At 38.9% G+C, this 14488-nt stretch overlaps 1 protein-coding gene across 13 annotated transcripts in view; it reads right to left on the bottom strand.

The window, feature by feature from the left end:
- ntng1a (netrin g1a) overlaps positions 1-14169 on the bottom strand; it is an 89876-nt gene extending 75707 nt beyond the window's left edge. For 5 of the 13 annotated variants that reach the window (XM_084102201.1, XM_084102197.1, XM_084102202.1 and 2 more), the window contains exons 1-2: positions 11576-12317; positions 4325-5052 (exon numbers count right to left, since the gene is read on the bottom strand). In XM_084102201.1, the coding sequence (XP_083958327.1) occupies positions 4325-4570 (246 nt within the window). In that variant the 5' untranslated portion in view covers positions 4571-5052; positions 11576-12317. Of the gene's footprint in view, positions 1-4324; positions 5053-11575; positions 12319-13958 lie in introns of those variants that run through there. The other 8 variants (XM_084102194.1, XM_084102199.1, XM_084102198.1 and 5 more) reach the window with 5 other exon arrangements.
- Positions 14170-14488: the final 319 nt, after the last annotated feature.

Raw genomic sequence — 14488 nt, 5'->3', positions numbered from 1 at the left:
ATTAACAAAACATTTAATGACACTAATAGCAATACAATTACAAATTATTAATAATAATAATAATATCACTAAAATTATATGTGCTTAATAACAGTCTTTAGGTCTGAACACAGCACAAATCAGTCATCTGTGAAAATCAAAAGCAGCTTCAAACACGACTTAAAATACAATAACTTGTTTAACAAGAAATATTGATACTCCTAATTTTTTCGCTGTCATTAATGTGGTCCACAAGAGGAATATTAAGCCAGCAAATTAAGATTGATATAGGCTACAGTTATCAGCTTATGTTGAGTTAGATTAATCTCGTCGTCTCTGAGAGAATGCGGCGTTAATGCAGCGACAGATGCCAAAAGCTCGGTCAGTTTTTTATTTCACTTTTACTTTCAGGGAATAAGTGAGCGTGTTTACATGTACGCTCTAAACCCTATTTTGCTTAATAAGCCAATGTTTGTGGTCTTGTAAATGCATTAACCCGTATTCCTTTACCGGAGTAAAGTCATTAATGCTTTATTTAACATCACAACAGACATAATAAATGGAATACTCAGAATCAGATACACAAATGATTAGGCTATGTTTTTACCACCTGGAAATAACCTGATTTATTAATAAACACTCCATCTTTACAAGCAAAATAGAAAAATATTGTCATTTTCCATGATTATAACATGATTTTGAATTAAATAAATGAGTAAAGAAACAAGTAAATAAATTAGCAAATTTACCCCCCCCCCCCCCCCCCCAACACTAAAAAGCGAGCAAACTCCTAAACCAAAAAAAAAATTCTAAAATCAAGATTATGAAATATGTTTCTGCTAGACTTTAGCAGAGATGATGTCAACGAATTCTCTCTGAGAATTTGAAATGTCAGACATGCTCTAAGTCTTATATTTTTGTTCTAAAGGGTTCTACTAAAGCCTGACCAAGATAGATAATTCCACCTGATTTGTTAATATTTAGAGTGTTAGGCTCTGACACAGAGCAGCCGCTTCAGTTTGTTGCTACCGTAAGCCTTTGATTTCTATCAGCCCTACGACTCGGCTAAAAAGAAAACAAATAAATATATCAATCATGCAGCACAACTCCTCAGATGTTTAACAGCTCTATTGAAAAGTAATTAGTTTTTCAATAGTGTTAAAATGCAAATATTAGCCTCAGTCCATTCATGAAAGTCAGCACTTTTGAAAAGCTGCTTTGTGGCTGGTTTTGTGCAATCTCTCAGCATGAATTCGGCATGAATAAACTATTTGATTAAAGTCGAATGTCACCATTTGTCTGAGACAACACTGTATTGGCAGGAGGCTTTTCCCCTCGGCTTTCATCGAGATGCACATTTAAATATGAGAGGAGGCATATTGTAGCTGACAGCACACTCAAATCTCACTGAAATGTCAATGCTAAGCCACTTGAGGAATGGCACCGCTCTGAGAGAAGGCTGATGAACCAAAATGTCTTCCATCACTTCTTGAGCTCTGCAATATCATGCTGAAATATGCAGGAAAAGGTCAGAATTATATATCAAAACATAAATAAAGTGGTGTCACTTTATAGAATAATGAAAGCTTGAGTAATGCTGCAATGGGACAATCTTCAGATAAAAGCCATTATGATTTTCAAACCACAATCTAGTTTTCTTTCTGCAACTGTGTAATTGTTTGATTTTCCTTATTAGAAACAGCTCTCTGTCATTCTGTTCTTCTTTTTAGGATGTAAAATATCACATGATGAAACGAAAGGTCCTTTACGGCTGTTGCATTAGTGAAGACGTCTCTCTGAATTAGTGTCATGCCACATCACTGATGAACAAGCCATTTGAATTATATCTTTTCTAACTGTAGTTTGTACGTATAAAAACCACTTTCATTTCAATAATCCTTTTAGTGATGCATGAGGTCAATCTTGCAAATGTGAGCCTTTTTTTTAACTAAAACTGGCTGAAATGAAAGCTAGAGAGTTCAAATCCAATACCGAGGGGCAAGTGTGGGAAAAAAAATCAGACCATAATGAGTGTGAACATGGAGAAATTGAGAAGCAAGGTGACAGAAATGGCTGATAGCAATGACCAGGTTGGAGCCGGTAGATTAAAGTCTAAAGGTAGTGATGGCACAGACCAAAGCACTGTTTTAGGCCTGTCTTAAATTCATTCTAGCAATTACTGGAAGCCAGCTCAGAGACCTGAGCAGAAGTGTAATATGAGAGAATTTCCAGAGGTTAAATACAAGGGCCAATTTTTTTATATGCTCAAGGGACCAAGAGCTTGAGATGATAAGCATTTATAATGAAATGCTAGAGACATTTCCTTTAAAATTTCAGATGTTGAGACAGAGAATGAGACGGAGATTTGTGAGCAGAACGTGGTTTTCTGGTGTAAATAGAGAAGAGGGGCCAAATACCACCCCACTAGTGAGTGCACAAACGGTGAAAAAGTGGATGTCTACTGACGTGGCATGTTTGCCATTATTTTCCCAACTTTGGACAACAAAGGCACAAAACATTCAGAGACAAATAGCACTCTCTACAGCACATCCTTCAGCTTAAAGAACGGCTGGATAGGCGTTAATGTGGTTTAGGCCACAGAGGGTCAAGTTTTTGCCATAGAGAAGGTCATCACCCATGGCAGTATAAAAGCTTTTCACAAATGGATCTATCCAGCTTCCTGCACTTCAGATTGCAGGGTAAAGCATCGGTCTCTCCAGTGCTCGGTTCTCTCCAGCCCGCAGCGGGTTTGCTGTCTGCCTGCGATGGCTGTTACGGGTCTAATCAGCCCAACAGCCTCAGAGAGGGAGAGAGAGAGAAGCCCATGGCCAGCCTGAGTAGAAATCAATTACGGAGGATTGAGCTCTTGTATAAAGAACACTAATGGCAATTGCCGGAAATAAAAGAATGATTACAGACATCATAAAAACTGTTATTGGCATAATCAGTATATCTATGTAATGTCTGCTGCCAATTTATGGCTAACAGCTCAGAAATTGATCGGTCTCGATGCACTGGCAGAAAACCGAGTGGGCTTCAAGGCTGGACAATAGCAATTTATGTTGCTTGACAACACGGGGGCCTGATAACCTAGCAATAAGAGAAGTTTTACAATAAATCTTTAATGTAAATATTGCCTATAACTGTACTCAACTGTTAAATCAGGTATGTTGCAACAAGGAACTATATTTCTATTATAAACACCACAGACATGTTATAAGTATAGAGTAATACTGAAGCCAGGAATGAAGGCAGGTATGACCACAGTGCACGTTGTTTGTCAGTCATCTGTTATTGCAATAATATCTGACTGGTGTACTAGGGTGAAATTATGTGTCAATTTTTTTTTACTCTGGGCCCTTGGGAAACCAAAGAGCGGAGCTATATTGTGACAGTGACCCTCCAAAATGGATAACAGCCCTTGCTATAACCTTGGGAATCTATCAGAGGGAGTCAGCATTTTCAAAAGTGCCTCCCAGATATGGCTCTGAATAATGTATCCTATGAATAAAACACATTAGTGACAAAACATACTGAATAATTCACTTTTCATTCCCTGCACGCCAGATATTAGGTCCTCTGTCACTCAGCGGACTTTCATTGGACTGTCCCACTCCACTCGTTATTTTCACCTCTTAAATACTGTAAACGGCCTCTCGCTGACTCTCTCTGAACCTGTAGTAAAACTTTAGAGTCTTGAAAACACACACATATACACACTAGCACAAGTAAAACGGATAATAATTAACTCATTTCTAATAGTGCAGGCCAGCTGTGAGTTTCAAACAGCCATGTGTAAATGTAGAAATGACATTTTTCTAATTAAACACTTAGTCCTGCCCAGTAAAAGACATACAGCTCACCTCCTCAAAGAAAGCCAGATTTTTGAAGTGCCTCTTTCATCTGTCTCTCTCCTCTCCTATCTCTTATTCTTTTCTTGTTCTCATTTTCAATGCTAATGACAGACAGCATTTTGTTCACAAAGACCTAATGAAGGCTTCCACCAAAGCTGAACTAGATAATTGAAACAGTCAATGGCCCGGCACAGGAAGTGGACACCACTTACATTGACACAAATTTGACGTTAACTGAGATTTCAGCTGCAATACTTCTTATTAGCAGTTCTAATGACTTTGTCAGGTACTTTTGAGCATCTCAGTTCCTAATGGTGGTAGATTTCACAGATCCACCCCACATCCTCAAAACTATTTAACTTCCATTATAGTCTGCATGTGGCACCATGCATATCAAATGTGAAGCACATAAATAAGTGAAATAAAATTAGATGAAGCCACAACAAGTCGTAAATACACTGTAGGTGAAATCATACGATTCATTCACTCACCAGGGTGCAGTAGGTCTCTGGTGGGTCTCCACAGGTGATGTTGGGTGGGTCAAGAGTGACTTTTAGGTACTTGGTCATGTCCGCGGCTTCGGGCTGACAGGCCATGTAATACCAGGTCGGGCCTTCGTCCGTGTAGCCATGCGACTTGCACAAGTCATAGTGTCCCCAGGTTGTGGGATAGTGTTGCGTGGCCTGACACACAGTCAGCCATAATGCCTGCAGTGTCAAGAGCAGCGGGAAACGCATGGCTGCTTCCTTTATTCGGGCCGCCCCTCTAATAGACTATTCACTGTGATGTAAAGTATCCGTCTGCTCCCTCCTCTCAAAAACGCATGAGAGAAAGAGAGATAGAGAAAGAGGGGGTGGAGAGGAAGCTCTAGGTCTGGTTTAGAAAATAATCCAACTTTTGCTGAGCGTAGGCCAGAAGAACTGCGGCAGCATGCCAGCTTCCCTTTGGTCACTGTAAGGTCGTCAAGTCTGATGCTTCAATCTCCACCTCTGGTCTTTATTGTGTCCACTGGGAAGGGGCAGGATGGCAGGCAGGGTTGGGGGTGCCAGCAGAGATAAGAGAAGTGGAGGCAGAGAAGACAAAATGATCAGTCAGGGTTGGAGAGAGAGTAAGGCTTCTGAACCTCTGGTGAACTGACTCTCTGGCTAGATGTTGACTGACAGCCGTCTCAGCTTTGCCTTCTGTCAATCATCGTCTATTGCAGCTTGGCATCTGCACTCTGCACAGAAAAATGAGAGAGGTGATGGTGAATATCAGTTAGGGGATAGAGTTTGACAGCAAGAGAAAATTAGCGCTCTGACTCCTCTGAGATGGTGCCATTCAGGTGTCTGGTGTGCGTCACAGAGAAATATCATATATCTAAACGGCCATCAAAGAAAATGTGATCTTGAGAGCTTTCATACATTCATTCCTGGCTTTAGTCATAATCCCATGCAGGCCCGTTCTCTTCCACCATGCCTACACTTAAAATTTACTTTTGATACTGTGTATAGACCAACAACTACGTGTAACACTCAACGAAATGACAGGATGTAGAGGGTTCAGGTCAGAATTCAGAGAATAAGTGCAAAGCTGAGGACTGCTTCTGATGCCTTTTGTATGGGAATTGATTAAATTCTGAATAGGAGGCAGACTCACGAGGTTACTCGCACAAAAGTTACTATAGAAACACGTCATCTTCTGCTCAGCAGCAAGCTGAAGTCACTTTGGATCCCCTAAATGGGGACTGTAAACTGGTTGTGTAGGGAGATAATAATGTGAAACACCTGTATTACATAACATTAAATGCTTTTTCCCTGTTATTATGAAAAGAAGCTCAACATCTAAATATTTCACAACATGCATTGCACATAGAAACCAGAACCACCTGGAGAATCCAATGCATTATTGACTGACAGTTTACTCACATAGCTGAAGAAGCAGGGTTGATCTGAACATGAAAATAGCCCTATTAGGTTAAACTAATGATTTTTACACCAGCAAGGGAGTGGTACCATTCTAACCATTATTTACCATACTTTACAAAAGTACAATATTTAGCTTTTAGTGAAGATGAATATGGATTTTAGCTGACAATGAAATTATTGATGGATTGTTATGGTCCCACGTTGCCTCATCTTCGTCATCTTCACTCATGATGCTACTATAATGATTTCATTGAAAATATGTAATCAAAGTTCTCTATTAAATCCAGAATCATCCAGTGACTCATTCACTCAGGCATGTGTGGGGCCTTTGAAATGTAAGTCTGAAAATACAAAGCTGCAACAAGTAATGGAACTTGCAGAAAAACTCCACTTCAACAAAATTCTGCTTTTATCTGTTGTGCTTCAGAAGTTCAGAACAATAAAACGATGTACTGAAATAAAACCAAAATACAAGAGAAATACTAGAAGGATGAGAAACAAAAAGAAGCCATGCCTATGGTTGCATGATATCTTTATCTTTGTACAACTGAGTGGTTAAAAAAATATATATATCTCAAAAAAAGTATCCTAATAGATCATTCACATTTTTGTTTTACTGTATTTGATACTAATACTACAGCAGTGTTTGGAAAGCTACTCTGAAACTGTAGTTTGACAAGATACTATAGCTACTGATAAATGAAGTAGTCAAGATACAGTCAAGGTACCTTAGTTAGAAGTAACTACACAACTAACAAAATGTAGCTAGCTACATTGAAACTACATTGATTTGTTTTGTTTTTTACAATGACATTGTATATTACAAATAACTGAATAATTTTTAAAGAAGAATGTTTTAGGTAGGCTAAAAGGTAGGCTCACAGTGCGCTTTGCTCTGAAACACGCTGTTACTTCCCATACACTGTACTACAGTACAGTGTATATGTTTACATGCATAATCTTGATTACGATTAATAAACTGACAAAGTTTAAGGTAATTTAAACACCTTAAAGGATTAGTTCACTCCAGAATAAAAATGTCCTTATAATTTATTCACCCCCATGTCTTATCCCTTAAAACAGGTTTTTATAAATGGGCCAATTTCTGATAGTCATCAGTGTTTTGTTGTATGCACATCAGAAGATTCCGTTTTTTTAGACAATCAATATACCTGTCACGTAGAGTCTAACAATTTCTCCAATATTATATTATTGTTTGTTAGATTCAATCAGTTCGTAACCCTTGCTAAGAGCAATCAATACGGAGCAGTCAGAGTCGCCCATGTGCGTTTCGCAAAAGCATGGTTTCTGCACAGCACAGCTACAAAATGAAGAGGGAGCAAAGGTTGCCAGTTCCCCCTGATGGAGGCTGGCAGGGGGATAATTGACGACGACTTACCAAACGTTCTAAAAGCGGGGGCCAGGAGCATTTTAGTGCTTGTTAATCAGTCTGTCCAGTCAATACAGATGCTGACCCCACACTCATCCCGTCACCAGTCCCACAGTGATCAATTAACCTTGTGAGCCCCAAACGAGTTGAGGCGGTGAGTCAGATCACAGCGCAGTCTCGCAGCTAGTGGACCACCCTCAGATAGGAGCTCTTTCCTCACCAGAGCAGAGCTCATGCACATTGTAGTGCAGAAAGGATGATTTGCACAATCACTGTCACTGTAAAATCACAGAACAGGGAATTGAGTGGGGTGTCTGAAATAGAGACTAATCTCCATTTAGAAAAACATGGAGCATGAAATCACATCTCAATCTGACTGTTGACCAAAGCTGCCTAAATAAAAGGGTGTTTGGTGCCAAAAATCTGGATCAAAGAGTTCATCATAAATGAACTTCAGCAAATACTTTAGGATCAGAGATGTACTTAAACTTTGAAAATCACAGATTAGTCATATTGGCTGTTATGAAAGCCAGACCAAAACCATGCCTTCAAATATGCATTAGGGAGGAAAAAAGAAAAACAACACTGAATGAAAGAACATCTGAATGGGAAACATTTTTTTCCCTGCTTAACTAAGACATTTAAATGAAATGAAATGAATACAAACAGAATTGGAAAAGGTCCGTTTTTTTAATGAATTTTAAAGTATGGCCAAGCCTTATTAAAACTCATCACATCCATCACAATGACCATTATTCAGAACTATGGATGGAGGGCGTGATTAGATTCCTCCAGATTTAATAAGGACAGAGTGAGGAGACAGTGAGGGAGAGAAAGAGACAGCAGACAGAGAGAAAGAGTAGGTGGGACAGACATCTCAACGGCTGTAATGTTGAGAACAGGGACCAAAAAACTAAAAGAAAAAAATAAGGCAAACTTGTGGCATGTAGCTCTCTATAGGCACAAAATCCAAACGTACAGGAACGAGGCACTGAGGGAGAAAGACGAGGGAGGAAAAGAGGACAGTGTAATGAGCCATAAGAGAAGCAGGGAGGATAAGTGTCTAGGGCACATTAAAGATCACACAAGCCCGCTTGTTATCACTTTCCATGATCCATATACGAGTCCTCTTAATTATTCTGCGCTGCCTCCGGTGATGTGGCTGGCGCAGAGTGGAGGATGCATTATGACACAGAGCGGGGTGATTTGAGGCAAGTCACCTCATCTAGCATCAATCGTATTTAACACGGGACCCTGATGAGGAGATTCACAAACAATCTCATTGTTTAGTCCCACCATTACAGGGCAGTCATATTAATATGTATCATCTGCTGGTTTAGCATGGGAGGGGGAACAAATCCTGGTGACCATATTTACATGTTAATTTTTATGGGGATTGGGGCAGGGGGATGATTTTTTTTAGCCAGTGAAATGAATGAAAGAAGCTAAACAATACATACTGCTGTGAAAACAAACAATTCAGCAACAATATAAGAGTGCTTTTATAATTTGGAAAAAAAATTGTTTTGCAAGAAATATTAATGATTACTGGTGATTTCAGCTGTTCCAACAGGAAGAATGTGACACTAATGTTGATAAAATAATTATTATTTAGCAAACCTTGAAATAGTCTAAGTGCATGCAGCATTTCATGGTCATTTTCTGACATTTTTTCAGGCACATCTTTTATTTTATTGTTTACTGTTTACTTATTTAAAAATATGCAGAGAGACTTTTATCATTTTGTCTCTAAATTGCTCATATTCACGCTTTTTCTTTCTTTACTCACGTTGCAAAAAAAAAAAAGTGTCTGGATTTTTGCTTTATTTGCTTTAAAAAACTTTAGACAAACTTTCAACAAGACTTGATATAGCAAAATCAAATGTCTCTTCATATCGCATATAGAAATGAATTTGCTTTCCCCCCACAGGTGTAGCAGCAGTCAACAAACCAAGAGCCAAATGACAAACATGCATCCCTTCACTCAGCTGAATATGTATTTAAGAACGAGAGTTTCACCAGTAAGCTACATGTCAATATTAGATTTAAACTGATAAATCATTCACTGATTTCATATGACCATATGACAGGACTAGAACTAGAAGCTCCGTGAACACACCCCTCCTTTTCTTGGTGTCCACTTCGATCTTGTCCCCTGGGCCATTGAAGCATGCCTGCATGTCTAAGCCTCAGAGGTGCTCATAAACAATGGCCTGCTAAACTATACTTGCCAGAACAGATACATGTCTGCTTTTAATTTCATTCAGTATCAAACTCTATAAACCAGCCTCCATCTTGTATCCCAAAATCCTTTTCTCTTGTCGCCACATTTCTCTTTCTGCCATTCATGTCTCAGCCTGTGATAGAGAGGGAGGTTCAGCGCTCGATGAGATCTGCACTCTCGGGATTTCTGCGCCCGCCTGCACGGGATCAGTGATTCTACCATAAACAGCCTGCCAATATGACAGGTCTCATAAATAAACATTCAGTGCAGCAGGGAGTGAGTATGTTTTCCCTAAACATGACAGCCCAACACATACACCCACAGAGTCTGATGATCTCTACTCTAATCCAGACTTAACCACAGCACAATGTCACCTCTTCTAATATTCAGGTATCAGAGATATTTCTTTCATCGTAATGTGTGGCAATTGCAAGCAGAAGGCATGATGATGGCTGCATGTGACTCAGCCTGTCAGTAGAAGGCAAAATCAAAGCACAGGTTTGTCTACACTTCATGAGAGCTATTGGACCTGGCAGACGTCCTATCCCATAATGCAATCTGATTTTCTGCAATAGACAGGTCCCTGGCCTAGGAAGAAAGGGATCTCCCTGAGCACAGCTGCTAAGCCTGGCTTGACTTCTCCCACTCTTGCTCTTCATTCTCTCTTTCTTTCGCTCTCCTCGGCATGTTCTGTCACTTTCTGTTCATGTGTGAAGGCGCAGGACGCTTGACAGGGCGACTCTCGACTCTAGCAATGCCATTTGTGTTGTGCAGCTTAGCTTCAGGGGTTTGTTTCTCAAGCTCCGCACACAAAAGCCCCTATAAGGCTTGTGTTGTCACAGACCTTCTCCCCTACAATCCCCCCTCCGCTCAAGACATCAGCCTCCACCGCCAAGCACACACTTTGCTGCGACATCGGAACATGTTATGCATTATTAAATATACTTTTCCTAAAAGGCTGCTGTGGCATTCAGTTTTCGTCGCGATATGTCAGACTGCTCAAAATATCCCACTGGAGAACTAAGCTTGAAATCATTATCTTGGGATGTTGAGAATAATTTTGCACTGAACTAAAGCTCAATGCTCAAGTGCATGCTATTATTTCCTCATTCCGTATACTTACATGAGTGATTCTGCTAAATCTGAGATGTCATAGACGCCTGATGATGATGATGATGATGATTGATACTTACAATTCCCCCATTCACCATACAAATATTTTGCAACAAAGCATGACTCAAACGCAACCTCTACCCTATACCTTTTTGCTTAAATTAAGACTGAATAAAAGTAGATTGTAAAGATAACATGCACTGATTATTTAAAAAAAAAATGTTTTATGTCAGAATCTATCTAGTCATCCATCTATCTATCTATCCATCTATCTATAGCAACAACATTTTAAATGTATATGAATGTATACACGCAGCATGCATGCAGCATAACACATTTACAATAATTCTGTTTAAATAGGAATGCATGTCATCAGTCAAGTTCTGTTAAGCATTCCATTTCAACTAGTTCAGATTTAATCTATAGCCAGAAACTAACATAAAATCCATAACAAACAACCTAAATCGGTTACGGGTGAACAAGGAAACGCCAATAAAAACTAAAGTTTATAATTATTAATTCAGTTTGATGTTTAAAGTAAATTTACAGTAGGCTATGTGTAAAATAAACTAGAAATTGACACTATACTAATCGCACTCCAGCAGCATTTGCTAACCACTATCGAAACAGTACTGTGTAAATGAGGTCCTATAGAGTTTTATAAAGTTGTCTATACAACAAAGTTGCTTACTTTGACGAATTAACACAAATTAGGGCATAGCAGGTAAGAGTTAACCGTGCGTGAAAGCAAACTAGACATGGACAATAAAAGCATGTCGACCGCAAGGGGGCGCTTCCATTCGCATTTTCACAAAGGAAAGTCCACTCTCAAAGGTGATAAAATCATATTCAGTTCGCATACATTTTCTACGTGTAAACGTTAGGTTATGTCATAAATAAACGTTTTCAAGGTTACAGTAGAGCTTGCAAGCCAGTATCCGGTTATAGTAATAGGTAATAAAACAACTATTCTGAATGAAAGCTGTGAAAAGTTAAAGCTGCAGCGAAACAACATCACTAGATCCCATAAGTAAACTATTAACTAACGTACAAATATTCTCACAAGCCAACCTAAACTTAACAAGGAAGGGGAATAACTGTTACTCACGTCATTGAGATTCACTCTCGATATGAAGGGTCCCGCGGAGGACTGGGTGTTCAACAAGTTCATGAATGACCATAGAGGATCCTCTTAAAGACGGCTTGTTAATCTTGATGTGATGAGTTCGGGGAAAAAGGAATCTCCCCCCACCTCCACCTCCACCCTATCTAAACGGGCTGACTAAACAGCGACTGAAGATGTCAGGCGGCACGTCAATCTTCCCTTAAGACGCGTGCCACATCTTTCTAGCTCGAGACGTTACTGAACTGAAGCATTCATTTCTGAGGTAAACTTCAAAGGAAATGTTATCAGTGCCAACAAAATGACCATAAATTCAACCTCTGCGTGTGTCCCAAACAGTATAAACTCATAAATCCCACATTTTCTCCTCCTTCATCGTGTTTTCTTGTGTGAGCATCATGACAATCACATCAGAGCCAATAACCGTCCTCACAAAACTTTGAATAGCCAAGTGTCCGTTCCTCCTGACGGCTTTTTTCAACCGACCTATGTCCCAAAAAAGAGATTCCCTTCTTGTTTGAGGGGATAACGAAAAACTGTTATTTTCACTATCTCCTCGACGTTTTGGTCGTGAGCGAGACACGAATCGCACCAATTAGACCCGCGCGCACCGAGAAGATCCTCACGCGCATTCCCTTACGCGCATATTCCGCGAGTGTGCGGCGGGAAATGGTGGCTGGGGAAGATTACGCACTTGGACACTCCACACACACTCTCTGCTTTTACACATCCACTCAGCCCTCACTGTTTTCTGCTCAGCCTCTCACTCTCTCTCTCCCAGCAGTTTAAAACTCAGATGGGACTTCAGCAAAGACACAAACGGGACAGAAAACAGTCCCCGTTTTTTATTCGAAAAAATGGTGAGGGAGATGGTCTTACAGATAGTTATATATTTTTTTGTCTGATGTGGGGATCTCTTCACTGTAAATACTAAGTAGGATATGCCATCCACTGGGTCCTAAAGGTAGCATATACTTAAGACATTATCAGAGAGCTTCCATCTTTGGTGATTGCAATTCATTATCTATTTATTCAACAAAGAAAATTATACTTATACCTAAAATGTAGCAGCTTTTTCTATTAAAAAAACTACTGTATAATTTCACATATATTTTGTTAAAAGCCTATTGATTGAATGTTAAATTAAATGAACTAACTAAAATGATGAATAGCCTATATTACAAATACTATTAAATAGCTATAATATAATCATCATTTACTCAAATTATTATATTCACTTTCCAGAGAAAAGTTAAAAGTAAAAAATAAAAAAAATAAAAAAATATATATATAAAAAAATCCAAGGATGAAATTGAATAATTTGCTTTAACTCACACAGACCAGAATTAAAGCGACGAAAAATCACTTGTATTGCAATACTGAGTGGAGAACGATGGCAATACTGAGTAGAGAACGACTTGGAAATGTTGTAGATTTTAGCTGTAACGTCTACAAAGTAGAAATAAAGTCCAAAAAGAAAACAAAATTAGGTTAATTAATTATTAGAAACATAACAGCTAAAGTTATTACTATTTGGAGAAGCTAAAGTGATGCATTGCAAAACACTGATTCTTTTCAGGCGTATGTTCCAGTCTCCAAACTGTTGTAAAAAGCCAAAGTGGCCTTTTTTTTCTTCTTTTTTTTTAAAGCAACAACTGAATTTCCGCTAGTATCTAAGTTCAAGCACCCTATCAATATGCAATTAACTAATGACATTTAAAACTTATACTGCATTATATTTATGAAAAGACCATCTTATAAAGTGTGGAAAATACTCCAGAAGCTACTGTTGCAAGTCAACTTGGACCGTCACTGAGCAGTGAGGACTAGTACATAGATAAAAATGAACAGCTAGTGATAATCATTCATCTCATAAAGAGGCAATGAGTTCAAGCTCTGCTCATTTATGTAGTTGCTGTCAGAAAGCTTTTTATGGAGAGCCAATAAACTAGATTATTGCCAGTGGCAGTGCGAGACATCCTACACAGAAATTGATTGTGCTTTTCTTTTCAACCTATGAGTAATATATCTGAAGTAAGGTAACAGCAATTTAGCAACTTACAAAAAAAATAAATAAAGCCAAAGCCATAAACAAAAAGAGACAGAGGTGCGCAAAAGCGCATGGTAGATTTTACGCACTGCAGGCGAAGGAGAATAAAACCATCCATTTAGGGTTGGAAAATCAGTAAACAATAAGACTCGTATTGTATTAGCGTGTTAAGTAGCCTAAGTTGCATTTAAATTATGCTTTAAGAACGCCGACAAGCCATGGCATTCCCATAAAACACCTTACGCACATCAAAAGTTTGGGCGAGAAGCACCCATTACTCATGCATGCATTGAGATAAAAAGTCTTCATTGGCCTCACCTTCACTCAAAAGCTTCAATCCAAAGCGTCAGTCCGAACAGTTCGATGAGATCTCATGTTGCACACCGATATTTGACGGCTTTCAATCGGGACATCTTGGAGACGCGGAGCTGAACTCAAAAGCGACCACTCCTGTCCTCGGCTCCGGGAGAATGGTGGTCTAATCGAAGGCACAAATGGCACTTCAGCGAGTCAAACAACTCAGCAAACAAATTCGACGGCGGGGAAACACTTTTTAGGTTTTAGCTGTTAGGTTTTGGTGAAGCCTTATTTCTTTGAGGTGAATGTGACAGTTGAGATGCCTTGGGAAGGTGGGATTATATTCAACATGTGATGTGGCTGATGGTCGTAGGTGCAACTTGAAAAAGATGGTTCATTGCACATATTAAACGTAAATCATTACAATAGTGATAAAACTATTATCACTATTGTGATACTATACTAAATCATATCTAAAAAGTACTATATATATATATATATATATATATATATATATATATATATATATATATATATATATATATATATAT

The sequence above is a fragment of the Abramis brama genome, assembly GCF_963993115.1.
Source record: "Abramis brama genome assembly, chromosome: 24".
NCBI lineage: Eukaryota > Metazoa > Chordata > Actinopteri > Cypriniformes > Leuciscidae > Abramis > Abramis brama.
This window is presented reverse-complemented; position numbering and strand designations above follow the sequence as displayed.